The 20,939-nt window shown below is 47.3% G+C and overlaps 1 protein-coding gene across 7 annotated transcripts in view; it reads left to right on the top strand.

Moving 5' to 3' along the window:
- CASZ1 (castor zinc finger 1) overlaps positions 1-20,939 on the top strand; it is a 152,544-nt gene that overhangs the window by 124,031 nt on the left and 7,574 nt on the right. For 6 of the 7 annotated variants that reach the window (XM_021374631.1, XM_021374630.1, XM_021374627.1 and 3 more), the window contains 11 exons: positions 443-615; positions 1,359-2,227; positions 3,604-3,745; positions 5,083-5,146; positions 7,664-7,824; positions 10,973-11,095; positions 12,812-13,147; positions 14,261-14,459; positions 14,980-15,151; positions 18,045-18,193; positions 19,708-19,942. In XM_021374631.1, coding sequence (XP_021230306.1) covers positions 443-615; positions 1,359-2,227; positions 3,604-3,745; positions 5,083-5,146; positions 7,664-7,824; positions 10,973-11,095; positions 12,812-13,147; positions 14,261-14,459; positions 14,980-15,151; positions 18,045-18,193; positions 19,708-19,942 — 2,623 coding nt within the window. The remainder of the gene's footprint in view (positions 1-442; positions 616-1,358; positions 2,228-3,603; positions 3,746-5,082; positions 5,147-7,663; positions 7,825-10,972; positions 11,096-12,811; positions 13,148-14,260; positions 14,460-14,979; positions 15,152-18,044; positions 18,194-19,707; positions 19,943-20,939) is intronic. The other variant, XM_021374626.1, reaches the window with a different exon arrangement.

Genomic DNA, 20,939 nt, shown 5'->3' with positions numbered 1-20,939 from the left:
CTTTTTCCCAGAAAGAAAGGAGGAAAATAACTCATTCCCAGGCGATTTCAAATTCTTCTAATAGATGCAAGTCCTACTCTGTTCCGTGTCGCCCCAAGATGACAAAACATAATGGTATCTGTCAGTCTTGTCTTCTTAGGAGTGGGAACCTGGCTTACTTTCTCCCCAAGCAGGCACAGTTATCTGCAGCTGGGCTTCTATCCCTTTGCATCCTCTTCTTTTTTTCTGTTTCATACACAGAGAGTTCTGGTTTTGTTCATGACAGTGTTTCAGTCTTTAGATTGGGAATTAAAGTGATGACTTAATGCTCCTAGGAGAAATGCCCAAATGGAACTGTTAAATGTCCGTGTGCTGCTCATATGTTTATTACTGCTGATGTTAATAAGATCATGGTGGGACGTTAAAACACTGTGCTGACGACTGCCTGTTTTGCCTGGGGTAGGTGGGCTGTAACAAGGTCTATACGAGCACCTCTGACGTGATGACCCATGAGAATTTTCACAAGAAGAACACACAGCTCATCAACGACGGGTTTCAGCGCTTCCGCGCCACGGAGGACTGTGGCACTGTGGAATGCCAGTTCTACGGGCAGAAAACCACTCATTTTCACTGCAGGTGAGATGGCAGGGAAGGGCAGGGATCCTGCCTCTGAGATGGAGGCAGATGAATGTTTGCCTCCTTCTGCCAAGTCATAAATTCAGGAGTGTACACAGGGACTCGATCTTCCCTGGTGTGGCCTTCTCAGCGCTGGTCTTGAGAGAGCTCATGCTCCAGGGCAGATGTGATTGCCAGGATCTTAGCACAGAACGCAGGTGGCTTGTCTGTGGTGATCTGAGGAAAGAAAGAAAACACATCCAGGAATCATTTGGGAAGGAGATCACAGTGCTCAATTCATGCCAGAGTTCAACTCAGGGGGACACTAATACACTGCTAATGGCACTTTCATGCTAGAGTTCTCTCCAGCCAGCTCATCCCTTTCAGAGCCAGACTCTGCCTTCTGTACATAAACGCTCTTCTATTGATTTCTCATGTTCTCAGGAAGAGTGGAAAAACATAGTTGGTACCTTAGTTCTCTTTAGCCGCTGTTTCGGTTGGCACTTGCAGTGGTGAGTGCAACCCCGCGTTATCCTGGCTGTTCCTCAGAGTGGAGTTGGCTGCCAAGCTGTCTCACTCAGCAGCATTTTGCTTGGCGTGGTGTTGCAGGTTAACTTACATAAAACTCTTCAGCCCCTTTGTAGCCAGGGCCACTGCCTCATACTGGCCGCAGTCCTTGTCCCAGAGGGTGGCATGTGACAGCAGTTGCACTGTGCTCCTGGCCCACATGGCCAACCACTGTCTCCTCCTCGATGCCCTTGCAGGCGACCTGGGTGCACCTTCACCTTCAAGAACAAGTGTGACATTGAGAAGCACAAGAGCTACCACATCAAAGATGATGCCTATGCCAAGGATGGCTTCAAGAAGTTCTACAAGTATGAGGAATGCAAGTATGAGGGCTGTGTCTACAGCAAGGCCACCAACCACTTTCACTGCATAAGGGCAGGCTGTGGCTTCACCTTTACCTCCACCAGCCAGATGACCTCCCACAAACGCAAGCATGAGCGCCGGCACATCCGCAGCTCAGGAGTGCTCGGCCTGCCTGCCTCTCTCCTGGGACCCAAGGATAATGAGCAAGAGGAGTCCAGTAATGACGACCTTATTGACTTCTCTGCAATGAGCTCAAAGAACTCCAGCCTGAGTGCCTCCCCCACCAGTCAGCAGTCTTCCGTTTCTCTCATAGTCCCAGCTGCACCCTCCTCTGCTGCTGAGCATGCTTCCTCACAGGTCAGCAAGCCTGCCAACAGCATGACACCAGCCACCAAGATCTCCGGCCTGCTCTCCCAGGCTCTTCCCAGCAATATACCCTTGGCTCTGGCACTCTCCAACTCAGCACTTCCTGGAGCGGCTGGATCCTTCTTCCCCATCATCCCCAGCCGGGTCTCTACACCGCTTCCTGCCAGCTCCGCTAGTCTGATGACTGCTGGTTCTTCTGGCGCCAATCCAACATCATCTGCTCCCACAGATTCCTCATCCCAGGCCATCTCAGGATCTGGTGAGCCTTCCGCTACTTCTTCTCCAGCTCCAGTGGCATCCATAATGGAAAGGATCTCTGCTAGCAAGGGGTTAATCTCTCCGATGATGGCCAGGCTGGCGGCGGCTGCACTCAAGCCCTCTGTGGCACTCGAAGCAGGTGAGTTGCCATCATTGGTTGTCCTAGCAGTGGGAGGAACAAGAGTGCCTGATGATCCGGAGAGGAGTGAATGAGGGGCCCCCTGGGAGTGGGAAGGGAGTAATAAAGGAGCAGCTCTGGGAGAAGAAGTTTTGTCGTGTCCAGATAACCCTTGAATGGCAGCTAACCCTTGGAGCAAGGGAACCCTCGAAGGCAATCTTGGCATGGTTTCCCATGGAGCCTGGCTATCCGCGTGGTCAAGCGAACAGGGTGCGCTGCCCTCTAGGCCTGGTCTCTAGGTCTAGGAGGCCGGGGGGCTCCCAGCAGAGCACCAGGTGCCCCCACGGCCTCCTGCAGCCCACAGTCATCAGTGTGGGTTTGGGGGGGTGTGCCTAGCAGTACCCCAGCATGGGGCTGCTCCCTGGGCCTGAGCTGGTCACGGCCCTGTCAGCGCCGCCCGAGAGCACGGGACGAGGCAGTCTGCCGAAAGGGAGGGGATCTGTGCCGTGCTTTTGAAATTATTATTTGAAAAATTGTTTCCTAAAGCAGAGAAAGGTCATTGAGGGAACTATTTTCCTTTATTTTTTAATAAAATGCCACTTGCTGGCTGAGAAGCAGCTCGCCGTCAGCTGTACTGCCGGAGGGCAAATTAATATTTTAGTCACTTGGGGATTGTGGAAGAAAGCTCTGCAGACATGTTCCTGTCAGCAACTTTTTTTCCCTCCTTTTTTCTTCTCTCTTCTCCTTAATTTTTTTCCCTTTAATTTGTTCTCCAGTTCTTCCCCCTTTCTTTTAATCTGGACTTCCATGCCACAGGCGCGGCACCGAGCCCCCCGGGTCCCCCTGAGCTGTGGGTCGGGCCGTGCCCAGTGGCTGTCCCCCCGCTCGCCCGCCGGGCAGATGCTCCTGCTGGGAGGCACGATGGCGCCCGGCCGTCGCTACGGCAACGCTGGGACTGGGGCCGGGGCCGGGGCCTGGCCAGCAGTCGAAAGCTGCCACATTGCCTCAGCATTAACGGAGTCTTTAATAAACGCTTAAGAGGCAGCCCCGCAAATTAGTTATGACAGTTTGTGCAGAGAATCAGGTCTCCCCCACGCTTCTTCCGCCCTTCTCCTTTAAAGGGCCCATAGCCTGGACAACTTTGACATAATTTTGCAATAATTATCACTTGAAGAATTTCCACACTGGAGTGGACGTCAGAACCTATCATGTCAGCTCAGCAATAAACGCTGACCAGCAATCCCGGCACTTCCCTCCCCCCACTCCTTTTCTATGCTTTTTCCATTTGTACAGTTCAGATAGTGATCTAACTTCTTTATTTGCCGCTGCGACCCCGTCTCAGGCCTACCTCTTCCAGTTCGATTTTTCCCTTTAATCTCAGTGTCTCTCCCGAGCAGGGAATGGACAAGCAGCAGCTCCCGGAAGGTTCAACCCGGTCCAGGTGAAGCAGGAGCCAGTGGAGGCCATGGGATCGTCCTCTGCCACCGGGCAGGAGTCCTTGCAGGAGCACAGCTTGGACCTGAGCGTCAAGGACCATGGGTGAGGACATGCAGAGGCAGCGCACTTAGTTCTGTCCAGCACCAAGCTCTGAGAATTTGCTGTACCTGTTACCCAAGAGAACACAACACTTTGCAGTGGTCAGGCTGCACAGCAGCTGAGTTAGACACGCAGCCTGGGAGCAGGGAGGCTCTCTGTACTGCCCCTCGGGTGTGTGTTCCCCACCTGGTTCTTGGGGCTCATGACCACCTACTGACTCTGTGACAAGAGCTTCACCTCCCGTGCTCCCCTTAGAAAAATGAACCGCTGGCAAAGCCCCTTCTTTCACTTAGATCTGCATGCCAGTGGGCTGAAGGCTGCTCAGTGCCACACTGCACCACACGTTGCAGGAACTTCTGCACCAGGGCAGCAGGGAAGTGAATCAGGTCTACAAAGAGGACCATCCAGAACAATTGGTTGCACAGAACAATTGGTTGCACAGAACAATTGGTGAACTGTACCCTGTGCTAACCTACGGCTGTGGGTTTTGCCTCTCAAAGCCTCAGTCCCACCTGTCCAAAACCTGTACTCAGAATAGAAGGGCTTGGGGACTGTCCTGTGTTGACACAGGGTGCCCAGGGAAGTGGCAGAGTCACCACCCCTGGAGGTGTTCAGGAACAGTGGAGATGTGGCACTGAGGGACAAGGTTAGTGGGCGTGGTGGGGATGGGTTCATGGTTGGATTTGGTGATCCCAGTGGGCTTTTCCAATCTTAATGATTCCATGATTCTAAAACTACAGTGGAATTGATTCTGAGGATAATCAAGCCTGCTCCACTTTGGCCCTGGTAAATGTTCCTTCCCCTACTCTATTTAAGCAAGCCTCAATTAAGGACCTCAGCACTTGCAGTCAGCTGCAACTACTACTGGTGCCTGTCAAATGGTAGAGTTGCTTTTAGTATGTGCAGCTGTGGCTGTAAGCTCTGGGGCCTTACCTGCTCTGCTGCTGCAGAGAGGCCGTGCCCCTGGCAGTATGGGTCCTTGGTCAGCAGCCCCCTGGTTTTGCAGCACATCTGTGAAAGTTCTAACAGGACAAAGGAGTGAAAGCACAGGGTGGGTTGTGAGTCAGCTGATGAAAGAAGGTGATGGTGTGGGCACTGGGGGAAGAGGTCTGGGTCATTTAATAGGTGAAAGAACAATTCAGCATGCTTGGAACCCTCTACCTCTCCATCTTGGCTATCACGAGGAAGAGTTTGGCCTGCCCAAGGGAGGGTGGGCATCATTCTCTTCCTCCAGATGCAGCAGGTGAGGAGTGAGGCAGCTTGAAGGGAGAAGGATTGATCTCAGTGCTCACGGTCTCTGTGCACATCTTAACTAAACCCTGTTGGTTTGTGTGTTCCAGTAATGAATCAAATGGCCACACAGTCTCGGCAAATTCATCTCTTTTATCCTCGCTTATGAATAAGGTAAGAGCCATCCATCAAACGCCTTTCATTCCCCCCACCAAGAGAAATTAAAGCTGCGATGGCGGGGAGGGAGGGGGGAAGAGATGCGTTTGTTTTTTAATGTTTTGCCTCTAATAAGATGAGTTTGTACCATTTAAATTTTGAGACCATTTTTCATCGGGTATAATTTCAGAGCCACTGCTTACGAATTAATTTAATGAACTGGCTGAAGAAATATATTGCAGCCTCTGACACCTTTTTTTTCATCCTTTCTAGATGGAGGAGGGCTCTGAAAGATTTTTTTTCCCCATTTTTATTCCCAGAACCTGGCAACTTCTCTCGCTCTCTTTTTATAGTTACTCATTTTTTTAATTTTTTTTTTTTAAACTTGAAAACATTTTCTTTCATTGGGGGAGGGGAGAATCATTTGTTTTTATGAAAGAGAATAAGAAAAAAAATTACAAGTTTTGAGCCGAAATCATCAATTTCTGCCCTTCTGGTGTGAGTAATGGTGTCCAACAGAGCCCACTTTACCATGTTCTAGAATATTTATTTTAAATAATGCACGGTTTCTTCTTCCTTTACTTTTTCCTTAAATTATACATCATCTCAAATATATATTTCCCTTTCACATGATAAATTCTACTGTACAAAGATGAATTTTCCTGTTGTATACAACTGCATTAGAGATCAGGGCCGCCTTTGAGCCATGCTTTAATATTCCACTGTGAGGTTTTACAGGCATAGCTATTGCCATCCCCTTGGCTCTGGGCGCTGCGTGCATCGAGGCCATAGAACCCTCAGGAGAGGGCAGAGTGACTTTGTCTGGTCGACTCAGCTCCTTTCTCTCATTTCATCACACGTTTTCCCGTGTTGTTTCATTTCTATCCTTACACCACTTTTCTTTGCCATTGGTTCTTCTATGTTGGATTTGGTGTTCCCTTTAATTTCCTTCCTGTGTGCTGTCCCTTTAGTGATTCCGAATGTGCAATTCCTTCTCTAGTGAATAAATGTATTTAGTACATCTGCTGTTGGGGATCCTGAGCAAAGGAAAACACTCTTTCAGAACATATTTCACTTGAAATTCTGTGTTTAGAAATAAGCATTTGTTTGTGTTGTAGCCCTGCACAGAGGTACAGCACAAAGGTATGCAGCACCACACAAGGGTTGTGTTGTGCAGAATAATTGCAGCATGGGTATAAAACAGTTCTTCAGTTCTTCCTTTTTTACGGTGGGAATGGGATTAAAAGATGGCATGCAGCAACCACTGGACAGAAGGAGCCCGTGCCAGGGCTGAGGATTGCAGACCCAAGCTCTGTGTGCTCAGGAACGCACCGTGCTTGCTTCTTCCTGCTGCATACAATTTCGTAGAGAAAACCTTCCTTAACTGTCCAGGAGGAAAAAAAAAAGAACAACAACATCAACAAAAACCTTTATAAAAATCGAATGCCCAGCACCAAGAAAAAAAAGGCAAGCTGAATACCTGCCTTCAGCCATAAAGAGCTGCAGTCTGCACAGAGCAGCAGGGGCTTTACCTTCAGGGGGCATTAAGGAGCCTCGAGCAGCCAGGGTTCCTGTAGCGTGCTGCAGTTTATTCAGGGGGGCTGTCAGGCTTAATTAACTGATATTTATAAAGGGCTTTGAGATCCTCAAGTGGGTGGCGTTCACAGTGCAAGTATTGGGCCTAATCCTGTATTTTATTCACGCTGGGAATTTCAGTGTTGTTACTGAAGGTAATTGAGAGAGCAGCAAAGCAGGACCCGGCCTGGGGAGCTGTGCATTCATTAGGAAAGAACATTTTCTCTCCAGCACTCTGCAGTAAATGTCCCCTTTCCGTCCCGCACCTCCAGGGCTTCTCGGTGCAGAACCTGATTGAAGCCCTCCACACGAGGTTACGGGTCCGTGTCCTGTGCTGTGAGTAAGGTATCTATTTAGCACAGAAAGTGAAACAAGTTCTTCAGTGAAATCACTAACAATTTGCTGAGGACTTTTATGGCCCAGAATTTTTTCCCCAGTTGAATGAGATTTTTTTTTTTAAACTTTTATTTTCCCGCACATAAATTCCTGCTAGTCCCTTTCAGCAAGGCGACATCCTTGCATCCAGGATGAGATGATTCTAAAGAAACGAGAGCCTCTCGTTTCAGCCACTGGCTCTGCACCCTGAGCCCAGCATTTTGTAGCAGCCGTGTTGGGTTATTACTGATTCAGACTGCACCGGCATCTGTGCACCTCTTCCATACTCAAACAGGGCCTGTCTCCCTTCACCTCAGTTCCGCGGTGCGTGGCACAGATGCTTCATTACTTCACACGGGAGACATGAATACGAGATGGGCGCCATGTACTTTGTGACAGTTGGGTGGAGGGTGCCCAAGAGTGAAGTGTTATTAAGGTGTGCTGATGAGTTGGGGCAGCCTGCGCAGACTTCTTGTCTTCTCTCTTTGAAGACATAGCTTTCCATGGGACGGGAAAGGCTGTCCAGACTGGCAGTGTCCACAGCTGCGTGCTGGGTTTGATGCACTGTGTATGTTCTTGTTCCAGATGTCCAAGACAAGTGCCAGCCTTGGCAACCTGCTGAACATTAAGACAGAAGGAGATGGCAGCCAGGCTGGGGCTGGGGAGCCAACGCAGTACTTGGGCAAGGCAGTGAAGGCGCTTGTCCAGGAGAAGCTCTCTGAGCCGTGGAAGATGTACCTGCGCCGGTAAGGAGGGCATGGGACTGGGAGCAGAGGAAAGGAAATGATCTCCTTTGAAAGGTGTCTGGCTCATTAGTCCACATTTGAATGCTGAGTTCTCAGCCCTTCGCTTAGCACTTTTTGTCAAGGCACCACCTCTGCTCCTCTTCACTTTCCAGTCTGCAAGACCTGGGCACCAACTGTAGTGTGCTCATACTTCTGAGCCACTGTTAGGCCCTGTTTAGTTGTTAGGCACAGAGCGTGTAAGCCTTAAAATGCTGTGGAATTCCATCTGATCATAGGAGTGGGGCGAAAGAGGGAGTCCAAGGAGGTATGGGAACTGCATGGTTTCTGCTGTTTTTCTTGTAGACAGCAAGGCTTGAAAGGAAAATGGAACAGATACAAAACTCACCCACACACGGACGCAGGCACATACATGCCCAGGCAGACACGCTTTGAGCATACACAGATACACCCAGGCAGACACATATCGGTTTGTGCTCTGACACAGATAGTTGCCTACAAATGCCTCTGGACACTTTGAAAATCACAGACTTTGATGGAAAAGACTAGAAGGTCTTCTAGTCCATCTGCCCCTGGCCAATGTGAGACCTTTCCCTGCAGTCCACTTGCAGATATTTTGTCCAGCCTAGTTTTAATTATGCCAAGCTGCTCTCTTGTTTCTGGGAGCGTTATTCTACCACGTAATACATTGCTCTGTCAGGATCTTTTTTCATGGTGTGCTGCCTGAATTTCCCTGTCCATGATTTTGTTGCAGTTCTAGTTATATCCCCTTGAACTACGGCAGATAATTCTTTTCCACAATTGGAGTTCACCCCCTTCAGATAGTCACAGACTTTTAGCATATCATTTAATGAAGCTTATTTACTTCCTTTAATCTGACTTTGTAAATTAGTCCCTTCAGCCTGCTGATCATGTTGTTGCTGCTGTCATCGTACTTGCTGCTCCCTCAGTGGGTGCAGAACCGGGCTGCCATTCCTGTATCACCACACTAGATTTGTAACAAGCTTCCTGCCCCATATATGCAGCTCAAAACTGTGCTACCTTGTTTGCATCTATATTACGTTATGTATATGTATCATGCTTACCATCGACTGTTAAACAGGATTGCAGCTAAGGTTGTTCTTCTGAGTCCTCTATGTACAGAAACACTGCCCTCACCCCTGAGATGTATTAGCTGTTTTCTCCAAATATGACTGTCAGATTCAGAACCTTCCCCCATGTCTTGCAAGGCGTCCCTGTGCTGCTTCTCTCCTCTAGCACTGGTGTTGCCAACTCCTCCCAGTTTAGTATCTTCTGTGAATTTCATTAGCACGCTGTTTACTCCTTCTCCTAGATTGCTAATGAAGATGTTAAATAAGCTCAGACCTAGCCAAAGTCATCCTTGCAGCATTCACAAGATGCCTCCTCCCAGCTCGACACAGTGCTGTTTGTCATTATTAGTCTTTGTTTACAGTCCTTCAGCCAGTTCTCAATCCATGTGGTAGCTTTCCCATCCAAGCCAACTTGAATTAATTCTAAGCATATGCAAGACTGTATCAAAACGCTTTACTAAAATCCAAATATATTGCATCCCTTCATCCACTAATTTTGTAATTCTATCAAAAAAAGCAATTAAATTTGTCTAGTAAGATTTATTCATTATAATCCTGATGCTGTTTATTGCTCGTGGTTCCTTTATCCTCTAGATGTTTAATGATTTTCTCCTCCCTCTTAATATTTGTTCCATTACTTTACTGGAAGGAGAAGTTAAGACTAGAGGTATGATAATTGCCAAAGATCACTTGTCTTTTTCTCTTTTGAAAGAATCAGTGCCTAGATTTCAATTCTTTTTTTTCCAGTTTTCTAGTATCTCCCTCTTCTCCATGGCTTAAAAAATAACAAATAGTAATGCAATCAGTTTGTGAGTTAATTTCCATTACACTTCAGGACATGCATCATCCAGACTGGCTGATTTGTACGTATTTATATTTTCCAACCAGTCTCTTTATCTGCTCTTCTAGGAGGTCTTCATTTCAGCCCTAATTGTCTGTCTTGTCTCTAGTTTCCTTGACCAAAGCATATTTTATAAGGTGGCTGTTTTCGACTCATCACCTCCCTGGCATATTTATTTTTTTTCTTTTTTTTTTTCCTAAGTACAAAACCTCTCGACTCTGATAAAACAAACCCTTTAGCTTGCAGTAACTTGGTATCTTATCTCTTTTGTTATCACGCCTTTACTTTCCTCCATCTTCTCCCTGCAAGCCTTACATCCACTGGCCTTTTCATCTCCACTACATAATTTTTTTTTTCTTCTTTCTCTACCTTCAGATTGTTAGGAGGTTCCCCCTGGGACCACGCAGGCTGCTGTTTGTTTCTTGCTTTCCTGCTCATCAGAGCAATTGTAGTCTGTTGTACCTTAATTATGCAAGATTCCCCTGTTAAGTTTCAGATCCTTCCTGCCAGCATTTTTTACTTGATTTCTCCATTCTGAAGTTTCCTGAAATCACATGTATCATGCTACTGTCATAAAGTTTGGAGAATCTCAGCAGTGGATGAGCAATGAAACCATGCTTGCTTGTTTTTCTCCTCTTGACCAGTTCCTCTGAGATGGCTTTAGATGATGTATTTCAGATGTGTACTTAGGGACTGTACGATTCTCTCTGCATATTAGGCTGTAATTGCTGTATAGGTGTTGCTTTATTTCTCCCATCCATGTGATAGCCTGTTGTTGCCAGTGTGCATGTTGGGTGGGAATATTCTGGACCTAGATTCCCTTGAACCAGGGCTATTCCTTCCCATTTGCTCCCAGAAAATTCAGGCAGACTTAAACTAACCTTTGATCTTCCCTCAGAGCTCTGACTTTTGTACACAGATACTCAAGAACGCTGATGGTTTTTCATCTTTTTATCAGATTTGTTCTGTGATTTGCTCCTACTAGAAGTGAATGGGAGTTCCTTAGTCAAATGCAATTGAGAAGTTCTCCATGTTCAGATCTATATAACTGGCCATGATCAAGCAGCAATGCCAGTCTGTGCAGCAGGGACAATGACATGAGAAAGCAGGATGCTATTAGAGTTGAGAAACAAAGATAAATGTTTCTTCCATTGTCTGTTCTGACACTGCTTCTCTCCTGGGGCCTTCTGTAAGATGCCTGCTTGTCTGCTTTGGCCAGGTTTGGTACCAAGGATTTCTGCGATGCGCAGTGCGACTTTCTGCATAAGGTGCATTTCCATTGTGTCGTGGAGGAATGCGGTGCCCTCTTCAGCACCTTGGATGGAGCCATCAAGCACGCCAAGTGAGTAGGAGAGCGCTAGCCTTGGGGAACCACACGCCGCAGGAGGAGAGGCCTCACTGAGGAGCTCTCCTCAGAGCAGCCCTGCAGCAGCTGTTTGGGCATCCTCTCATTTCCTGTGTAAACGTGTTCAGCTAATGTTTTTGCAGAACACCGTGTCCTCTTTAATTTTGTTTCACAATAAACGTGCTCAGTGTGTGTAGCGGAAATGCGAAGTCACAGCTTGAACCTGTGACTGAGCACCTGGTGGGAAGGCAGGGCCAACCCAGGGGAGCTCAGGTGCATGCAATATACCTGAGTGACTGGAAGGGATGGAGCCAGGGTCCACCCCTTCCCAGCCCTCATTTAAGGGTTGGCAGTGGGGGTGAGGGAATCTTGCTGGAGATCCCTGCCTACCTGAGGCCTCCCAAAGGTAAGCAGATTTTCTTCCTTTGTTTCTGCATCCCCAGCTGTTGCATTTGGGCTTGTCCTCATCTGTTGCAGCCTAGGACTTTGCCACCTTGCAGTATGAATCTGCTGTACTTTCCGTCACACTGTAGCATTACAGTTTGTGACAGGCATCTCATGCAACGCTGGCAAGGTAGAGAATTGGGCATTTGTGTTTTTCCGGAGCCTATTTGACAGACAATGTGTTCAAGGAGACCCATATTTCTCAGAGCATACAAGTACACCCTATACAAAGAAAGTACGGAATGTGAGGAAAGGAGCCTGTAAACCCCAATCATTGTTGCTGGATGCAGATGTTTTATAGAGCAGACAGCTTCCCTTCACTACAGTGTGGAAAGCATTTTATTTGTCTTTGTCTTGTCATGACAGATCCTTTTTTTTTTTTTTAACAAGCCTTCCCTAACCCTTCATTTACATGATTTTAAGATGTTCCTGTTACATAGGTAAGGCTCTTGAGAGGAAACAAAGCGTCCAGCTCAACAGCCACCTCCTGCTCGCCTTGCAGTATTCTGTATTGTAAATTCTTGCTTACATCGTTTTGGAAAGCAGCAGGCAGCCCAGGCTTTGGTAGCCAGAGCTACCAGGTAACATGGCCTGTCTTGTAACTGCAGCTGTGCAGCACGCTCAGCTCCAGGTGACTCTTGCGTGAAGAATGAAGTTGAGATATGCTCCCACTGTCACAGTGAGGGAACTAACAAAGGAAGGCTGGGATGCAGGAAACTTTCTCTATAATTAATTTGTACAGGACATAATCTGTAGTTTAATCCCAAGGCATGTTCCTTTTAAAGGCAAAGGAAGATTAGCCTGAACAAAGAGTGGGTATGGCCTTCAGCATCTGGCCACATGACTGAGTCTGCAGGGGTTTAAAGGGAAGGGGATGTGGTGAAGCTGAAGGCAGAAAGATCTGTTAGCACAGTTGGTCTGTGGAGCTGGATGGTTCCCTGTGGCTCACTGCTAGAAGTGACTGGCTTCTCACAAGAGCCATGGGAAGCTGCCCTCAGTTGTACTGACCTTGCTGCCTGCAGCCATTCTTGCACCGCTCTGATTTTAACATGTTATTGCACCTTTCAGACTCCACCTCACCTCCTGAATTCCCTTCTCCTCACAGATCTTCTCAGAGGGCTCTGCAGCTTTCCACAAAATGGGCAGAGTCGCTTTTAGGGTTTCGCCTCAGCTAGTTTTTTGGTAGACTGCTGCCACGTTGTTGTTGATATTTAATCACGTTACATGCAGAGGTTGATGTTATGTCCACATTACACCGTCTCTTTGCAGTTTTCACTTCCGAACCGAGGGCGGGGCTGTGAAAAGTAACTCCGAGTCTCCCTTCTCAACTACTGCTGACAGTAAGGCTTCACTGGGCCCTTCGTCACCATCCGCTACGTCTGCCACCATGGCCAGTGCTCCAGCCCTCGACGTGCCCACCCCGAGCCCAGCGACTGTGCCCTCTGCCCCCACACTGCTAGCTTGGAAGCAGCTGGCTTCAACCATACCCCAAATGCCTCAGATCCCAGCATCAGTGCCTAACCTGGCAACCTCACCCTTGGCAACGACTTCCCTGGAGAACGCCAAGCCTCAGGTCAAACCCGGATTTCTCCAGTTCCAGGAGAAGTAAGTTGTTGGAGATGCTGCCTGCCTCCTGGTGTCCTCTCCAACCATGCGGTCCCCTCTTTACTGCTCCTTGGGGTTGTATTCTACATCTGTATTCACCCACTGAGATGCCTTCTGTCCAGCAGACAGTCTTGGTTTTGTCTTGAAGAAAACTTACTTCTATAAACTCTAGAACATACCCTCAGCTACGCTAGGGGGGGAAAAAAAACCCAAACAACAGGGTTTTCCAGTACATCTGGGAGCACTTTTAGGTAAGAGTTCAGAGGAGGAATAAACTTGCTGACATATCACTGGAGCCTTTTTTTTATACCTTGTGGGAGGTAAACAGAAATAAACACTCTTTGGCGTGTTTTTGATGCTAAAGGCAACAGAGGGAGTGTAGCATCTTTACAGCTGTAAGGTAACTGAGAGTACAGTTAGTACTCAGTACTCTCAGTGTTTCTGGTATATAGAGATGGGCAGAAGTTAGGTGGTTTACAGCAGGCCCCAGGAGTCCGTGGTCAGGTTAGTTGCTGAGGGTGATGGAGTATCACACTCCGGGCCATGCACTGACAGTCTTTTGTCTGCTTTCAAAGAAGTGTATTAATTTTTCATCTCTCTGAGTAAGTAACATTGGATACAGTGCTTGGGGTCCAAGAGATCAGTGTTCAGCTACCTCCAGTCTGACCTCTGTGTGCGCAGCTCAAAAGCCAAGGGGTGGGCAGGGGGAGTAAGGTGCCCAAATCACTTTGGTGTTTAAAAAGGTTGCTGCAGATTTTGTCTAATGAGGGCAAGCCCTGGCGTTTTTTAGTGTGATTACAAGGTATCCGAATTACCACTGAGGGTCAGATCTTGAGAGAAAGCTTTAAATTAGAGGTGTGGTCTTTGAAAACTACAGATCCCACCATGCATTGCTGTATTTTCTTAGTCTTAATTAAGAAAGTACACGGACTTGCTGGAGTTGCAGCAGTATTGCCAGCATCAATTTTATTAAAGAGAAAGGAGGCTATGGGAAATCTGTAGGCCATGTTTGGAACAGAGACTTCAGCTGGGCTCCCCTTGAATTAAATGTTGGCAAAGAAACAAATGTGTGAAATGAGTGAAGGTGATGATTGGGTTTTGGATGTATTCCAGCGATCCCTGCCTGGCAACGGACTGCAAGTATGCCAATAAATTCCACTTCCACTGTCTCTTTGGGAACTGCAAGTATGTGTGCAAAACCTCTGGCAAAGCAGAATCCCACTGCCTGGACCACATCAACCCCAACAATAATCTGGTGAACGTGCGAGACCAGTTTGCTTACTATTCGCTGCAGTGTCTCTGTCCAAACCAGGTAAGAGTAATTCAAAGCGTCCCATCCTGAGGATGCGTGCGGGAGAAGGAGCGTGGGCAAGAACAAGTAGGCAGTGCAGTAGGAACCGAGGCCAAGGGTTTCATTCCTGGCCTTATCACAGATCCATGGAAGAAGGATCTTAATTACTTGATCTAGTGTTGGGTTTCCATTGAATGAGAAATCCCACTGCTTTTGTGTGTGACTTGGGTGGACAAGAAAGCTTAAATGAGTTCAAAGATGCAGGAAGAAGTAAAGTAAAAATCTCTGACTACCGGGGGAACCCACAAGTGAAGGGAAGTGATGGAATCTTGGCTGTGGTTTGGGATGTTTCAGGGTAGAACACTGCAATGCAGAATACATGACAGGGAACAAGTTTGCACTGTGGCTTGTGGAAAATAAAGTGGATGTAATCCGAAGAATCAGCTCACACCTCTCAGAGGGACAGCATTAGTAGCAGGCAAATGAGAGTGTGTTTGTTTCAGATACGCTTAAAGCAACCCACCTATTTGCTCCCCTCCAGCACTGTGAATTCAGGATGCGAGGGCATTACCACTGCCTTCGTCCTGGCTGCTACTTCGTGACTAACATCACCACCAAGCTGCCCTGGCACGTGAAAAAACATGAGAAGGCAGAGAGAAGGGCAGCCAACGGCTTCAAGTATTTTACCAAGCGAGAGGAGTGTGGCAGATTAGGTGAGTTGTCCTCTTTCCCCCTCACCCTTCGCATGTCTTTCCTATATCCAGGCTAAGAAGGGAATGAGTTAAAGCATATGAGCTGGACTGGAGATGTTTTTGGTAATTAAGTTACTAAACGAGAAACAGCATAAACCAGAAATCAGTTCCTGATCTGCCTGTGTTGAAGCATGAGGATTCCTATTTTCCCAAATAGATCAAAGGTCTTAAATGACTAGGAGCTGTAGTATAGAGGATTTTATAGATACATACACACACATTTGTTTGGAGATACAGGCTCCCCTTTGTTTTTCCTTTTGATTGTAAAGGCCATTTTAAAAATATTTATTTTTCTTGTTTTCTATGGGGGGGATTTTGCAGTCTTTGGATCTTCTGCTTGCCTTGGGCAGAGTTGAAGGGTGCTCATAGGAGTAAAAGCAGCGTATGGGAAATGTCTGTTCTGATGAGGCTCTTGTGCAGAGTTCCTCCTGTATCGACCTCTGGCTGTGGCTGTGCCTGACTCCACACAGCTTCAGATGACTCTTGTTTGGTTTTTTTTTTTGTAGCTGTAGCCAGGGCTGCATACTGAAAGCCAAAGGGTAAATAACCTGAGACAGAAGAATGGAGAAGGGCGTGCAGTAAACTGCTCCTTCTCTCCTGACCCCATTCTGCACAGCAGCAGAGAGTGAGCGCGGTGCCTTCAGTGCAGCCCTGCACCAGCACACAGCCCAAAGAAACCCCTGCCGTGTGCACAGCCTCAGACCGCGGCTTGCCCATTTGCCAAAACTATTAGCAGCACTACAGCAGTTATTAAATCTAAGGGCCTCTGGTGTAAAGCTGGTAAAACAAACATGCAACAACAGAAAGCAGAACGTGTTCCCAGGGAGGGCTCCCCGAGCTGAAGCCCGGTGCTCTGCACTGGAGGCAGTCCCTAGGGAAAGCTGCAGCAGAGCTCCATCCTCACCTCCCAGGGACTCGCTCCATTGCCTTCTGCCTTACTGTTAACACAGAGCCAATCTTCTTATCGGTCCTGGTTTAAGGCTGAATCAAAATGGGGTTCGGAATAACACGTCTGACCTTCTTGTCCGTGCCCCCTGCCTGATGCTGTGCTTTCTTGAGCATTGCAGGGTAACAGCCACAATAACCAGAACCAAACAGCAAGAATTTAGACCCAAATGGCAACTTGTTTGTGGTAACCGGGGTAATGAGTGTCAACACTGCAGAGCCAGTACTCACCTAGGTCTCATTTACACATGTCACTGGCTTCAGCAGTTGCTGTTATTTACTCAACTTGAGGCGTTTCAGGTGATGAAGGGGCCAGACAAAGCAGGACAGTGATACATGACACCCAGCCTACACGGCTGCCGTGGCAACGGGCGAGCCTTCACCTGCCCTCTGCTGATACCGTTTCAATCCCACCAGCCCTGTTTGTTCTTCATCCTGAAGAACAGGGACGTGATGGGGAGGACAAACGAGGTGGGGCTGTGGGGGAGTGGAATACCTAAACAAACACCAACTTGGCTTGCACATAAAACGCTGTCTGTGAGCTAGAGATGGGCTGGGTGATTCGGGAGCTGCTTGGCAGCGAGGTGGCTATGGGCTGTGCATGTGTCAGCAGTGTTTATTTTGGGAGTGAAGGGGTACGCGCATCCACTGGGATGTACATATGCCTATAGCTTGGGCTTGCCACGCATTAAACGTATGTTTAGCCAGCACTCTGCTTTGGCCTACGTAGAGACAGGCAGCATGCTGGATGGGGTAGGTGGATGTGTTTGTGTGGGTGTAGATGAGTGTACCAGCATGTAAATGCATGTCTGTTTTGCTGTACAGCTCTCTGTTGTAGGTTAAGTATGCATACAGCAGGTGCAGAAGCACTGGCCTGCTTGAGGGGCTGTGGAAGTTTGTGAACACACACATGCATTAGATCAATAGATTGATATTATATGTTTTTGTGTATGTTAGCATAGGTGTATTTGTGTATACGTACAGAGAGTGAAAAACGTGTATGTAAGTAAAGGCAGGTGGGTGCAGATAGATGAACACAGCTGGGGCTGTCTGTAGCTCTGTGCCTGTATGTGCGTACATAAGGTGATGTACAGGGGATGATGGAGGACAGACACAACCTGACTCTTGACAGTGCTCTGTTTTTACTGTAACAAGCCATTATTTGTCTGCTACTATGCAGCTATTCAGGATAGTCTGTTAACAAGATACCCAAACTCCCAGCATGCATGGCAGTTTCTGCAAGGAGCAGAATGTGTTATGGGTCCCTTCCAACTTGGGATATTCTATGATTCTGTGAAGTGTGGTATACCACATGCTATATAAATTGTTGTTTAGTGGCTGCCCCTATTACACAACTAATTTGGAGTGGCAATAAACACTTTATGGCTTTTTCTGTCTGACCAGAGAGCATATGCTGTCCTGGAGCTGGTGCTTGTCAGAGACCGCTCATCTGTTCAGAGAACATAGTTAAAGGGAAAAAAAGAACTTTTCCTTTCAGATCTTCTTGTGAGCATGTATTGTCACGTGTACAATTGAAGATACAGTCAAATGTCTTGATTTTGTTCCCTTTGCAAAAGGCACTGGCTAAGACTGGGGAGCACTGGGCACTATGAAACATAGTGGTTACTTTCTCTGTAACAAAACAGAGGGATGGGACTAGTCTGCTGCTTTGGTCCCCTTCTTAAATGTAATCCTCTTTTTCAGTTGCTGAGCAGGCAAAAAAAAAACCAAAAACAACCTGTTATTTTCATTCATGACTGCTCCTGAAGAGCCTATGACCATTGATAGTCTCCAATCCAGCAGAAATCCACATAGCAGCAGTCTTGTCCTCTCTCCAGACCATCTTCCTGATCATCTGTCTTCTCTTGGTACCTTTCATGTACTACATACACGGGTTCTGTGTCTGCAGGTTGCAAATACAACCAGGTGAACAGCCACTTCCACTGTATTCGAGAAGGCTGCCAGTTCTCCTTCCTGCTGAAGCACCAAATGACATCCCATGCCAGAAAGCACATGAGAAGGATGCTGGGGAAGAATTTTGATCGTGTTCCTACTCAGGTGACTCACTGGTTTTTTACATTGTAGATCTGAATGTAGTGATAGAACCACTGGTTGCTTGCTGCAGAACTGTTAATGCCAAGACATTCATACCCAAAGTCTTAAGGATATGTGTCTGCACTGAGGGATGCACCTGGGTTGTGTGAGTTCACCTAACCTAGCTTTAGCTGCTTTGACTTCTGTAATATGAGGAGAGATGATAAAGCGTAGACATCAAAGCATTACTTGACCTAAACAGCCTTTCCTTGTGAGTAGTACAGAGAAACATTTCAGAAGGATAACACTGAAATATTCATATTTACAACTTGCACTCCTTCCCTGCTCTCTTCAGTATACACCAATTGGCTTATTAAAATTGAAGTGCTTAGATGTGGAAGAATTGAACACGCTGGTTAAAGCAAACATTTCCTGTTGCACATAAGGAATTATTTGCTGCTTCTACCTCAGCTGGGAGGAATACCAGTCTCAACATTTCTCTGCTGACTGGGAGTTATGCAGGGCAGCACAGTCATGTTTCTTCTAACACAACTGACAGTGACTGGTTTGTCTGCTGCATGAATAAATTCAAATTTCAACTGCAGCACCTGCTCAGAATGGCAGCACTCCTGCAATCTCCTCTTTGGTCTTCTCCCTGCTTTAACATCCCTTTAGACTCAGGAGATGAAACAAGCAAGCTTTATTTAAACCCTTGTGACTGATCTACCCCTTACGACATCGTCTGGTGTATGTAAAGCAAAAAGGTGCCATCTGTAAAAGCAAGATGGAAACCCCCTTTCATTCCACAACATGGGAATGAGAGGTCCCTTTTAGTTGTCCCTCCCTGTCAGTAAGTTAATTGGTCAAGTGTGCTGCTATTACAACTGGCTGTATTGCCACTGCCGTTCTGCATTTTTATGTCTTAACTCCCAATTTTCCCCACTCCTTACTGCTCAGTAGGCACTTATTGGTGTGTTTGGTTACACACTGCTTCTGGTTACCTGTCCAGGTGCAACTATCCTGAGGTGGCCGGGCCACAGCAGCTGTGTGTGAGCAGAGCACAGCAACACACACACACACACACACACACACGCACACACACGTCACCGGTTTCCATCTGTGATCCCGTTGCCGTGTCTCAGCAGGCAGGCACGAGGGCAGGGATACCAGCAGTCGTACTCCCAGTCGCTAAATGCAGCAGGACCTACACCATAAGGTAGTGACGCCAAGATTAACACCTCCTGTTTCTGAATGCATCAGAATCCATGCACCAGGATATTGGTGCCAAGATTAACACTCCCAGCCTCTGAGCGCATCGCAATTCACATACTAGGATACATGTGCCAAGTTTAATGCTCTGAGCTCCCAGTGAAGGAAGATGCATGCTGCTAGCCACAGTGCCATGGGTTTCACTCATGAACATGTTCCATTTATTCCTCATGAGCAGTGGCAGAGAGAAATAAACGTGCCGACAGATGGTTTTGGTCTTGGCATCTTGCTTTTGGTGTGAAAGTCCCCGTCCTGCTTTCTTGCTGCAGGTTATTGGCCACACTCCAAGAAATGAAAATCTCCCCCAGGTTGGCAGCATGGCACCCAGCCCAGCCTCATCAGGAACCCCAGCTTCCTTTCAGGGACCCCCGAGCATGATGGACACTGAAACAGATGAGTACATGGATTACACTGGCTGTAGCCCTGGGGGGATCTCCTCTGAATCTTCCAATATGGACCGCAGCTGCTCCAGCACTCCAGTGGGCAATGAAAGTACATCAGCAGGTAAGAGAGAAAGGGGGTGAAATGGACAGTCAGTTGCCTATTCTCCTGGGAGGTAAACTCATGAAGAGAGGCCAGAGGACAACTGCACCTTAAAATGTAAGCTGCATTAGTTTCACATAGTGTCTCATACTAACTTAGCTCCCTCCATCATTGAGAGAAGAGTTCTGTCAGAATGTGCACCTCAAGGGTCCATGAACCAACAGTGTATCTTCTCCCCTGGACAGAGGTTTTTATCCTGTCTTGGACTGGATCTAGTTGAGTAACCGCTTTAAAAAAAAAAAAAAAGTGGTGGGGCTTTTCTGTCCCTGGCCTTTCCCTGGTTATCTTTTTGTTTTTCTTTGTGCAGCATCTAAGTCAGGCTTTTTTTGTAGTATTGAGGTACAGAGAGGCTGTACGGTAGCAAATATTACATATGGAAGGGTAAAAAAGACTACCCCATCTTCAGAAAGCACCCCTTAAAAAAAAAAAAGCAGCTCACTGAGCTCCCTTCCTCGTGCAAAAGTCTTGTGCCGCTTTGCACAAGTTGTTGCACAGAGGAGTGACCTCCATCATGCTCCTCTTTTTGGAAATAAGTTTCTGCCATTGTTTCCTGCTTGCAAGGATAATGAGCAGCCATCTCCTAGTGCCCCTGTTTTGTATGGTTATCTCTTCAGGAGTCTGGTTTCTCTTAGGAATTCTGTTACCATCTGGTGTTGATTCAGGGATCTCTCAGCTGTCCTTCCCAGGGTGAGGTGTGTTCTGGATAGTCTGCCTCCCTGAGTTGGCTTTTGTCTCACATACATTCTCCCGCTTTGTGTTCCCATACCACATATATGAAGGTTATAATATAGCACATCTAGCCATACATTACCACCATATGAACGCTGCTGCATCATGACAGGGGATGCCCCATGGCATTAAAGTTCCTCCAAAGAGTTCTGGTGGGACAGCAATTCCTGGCATTCTCTCCAGCCGCTATCCCAGTAAATCACACTTCCTAGGAAACAGCCCCTCACTG

This window comes from Numida meleagris, chromosome 20 (assembly GCF_002078875.1).
Source record: "Numida meleagris isolate 19003 breed g44 Domestic line chromosome 20, NumMel1.0, whole genome shotgun sequence".
Classification (NCBI taxonomy): domain Eukaryota; kingdom Metazoa; phylum Chordata; class Aves; order Galliformes; family Numididae; genus Numida; species Numida meleagris.
This window is presented reverse-complemented; position numbering and strand designations above follow the sequence as displayed.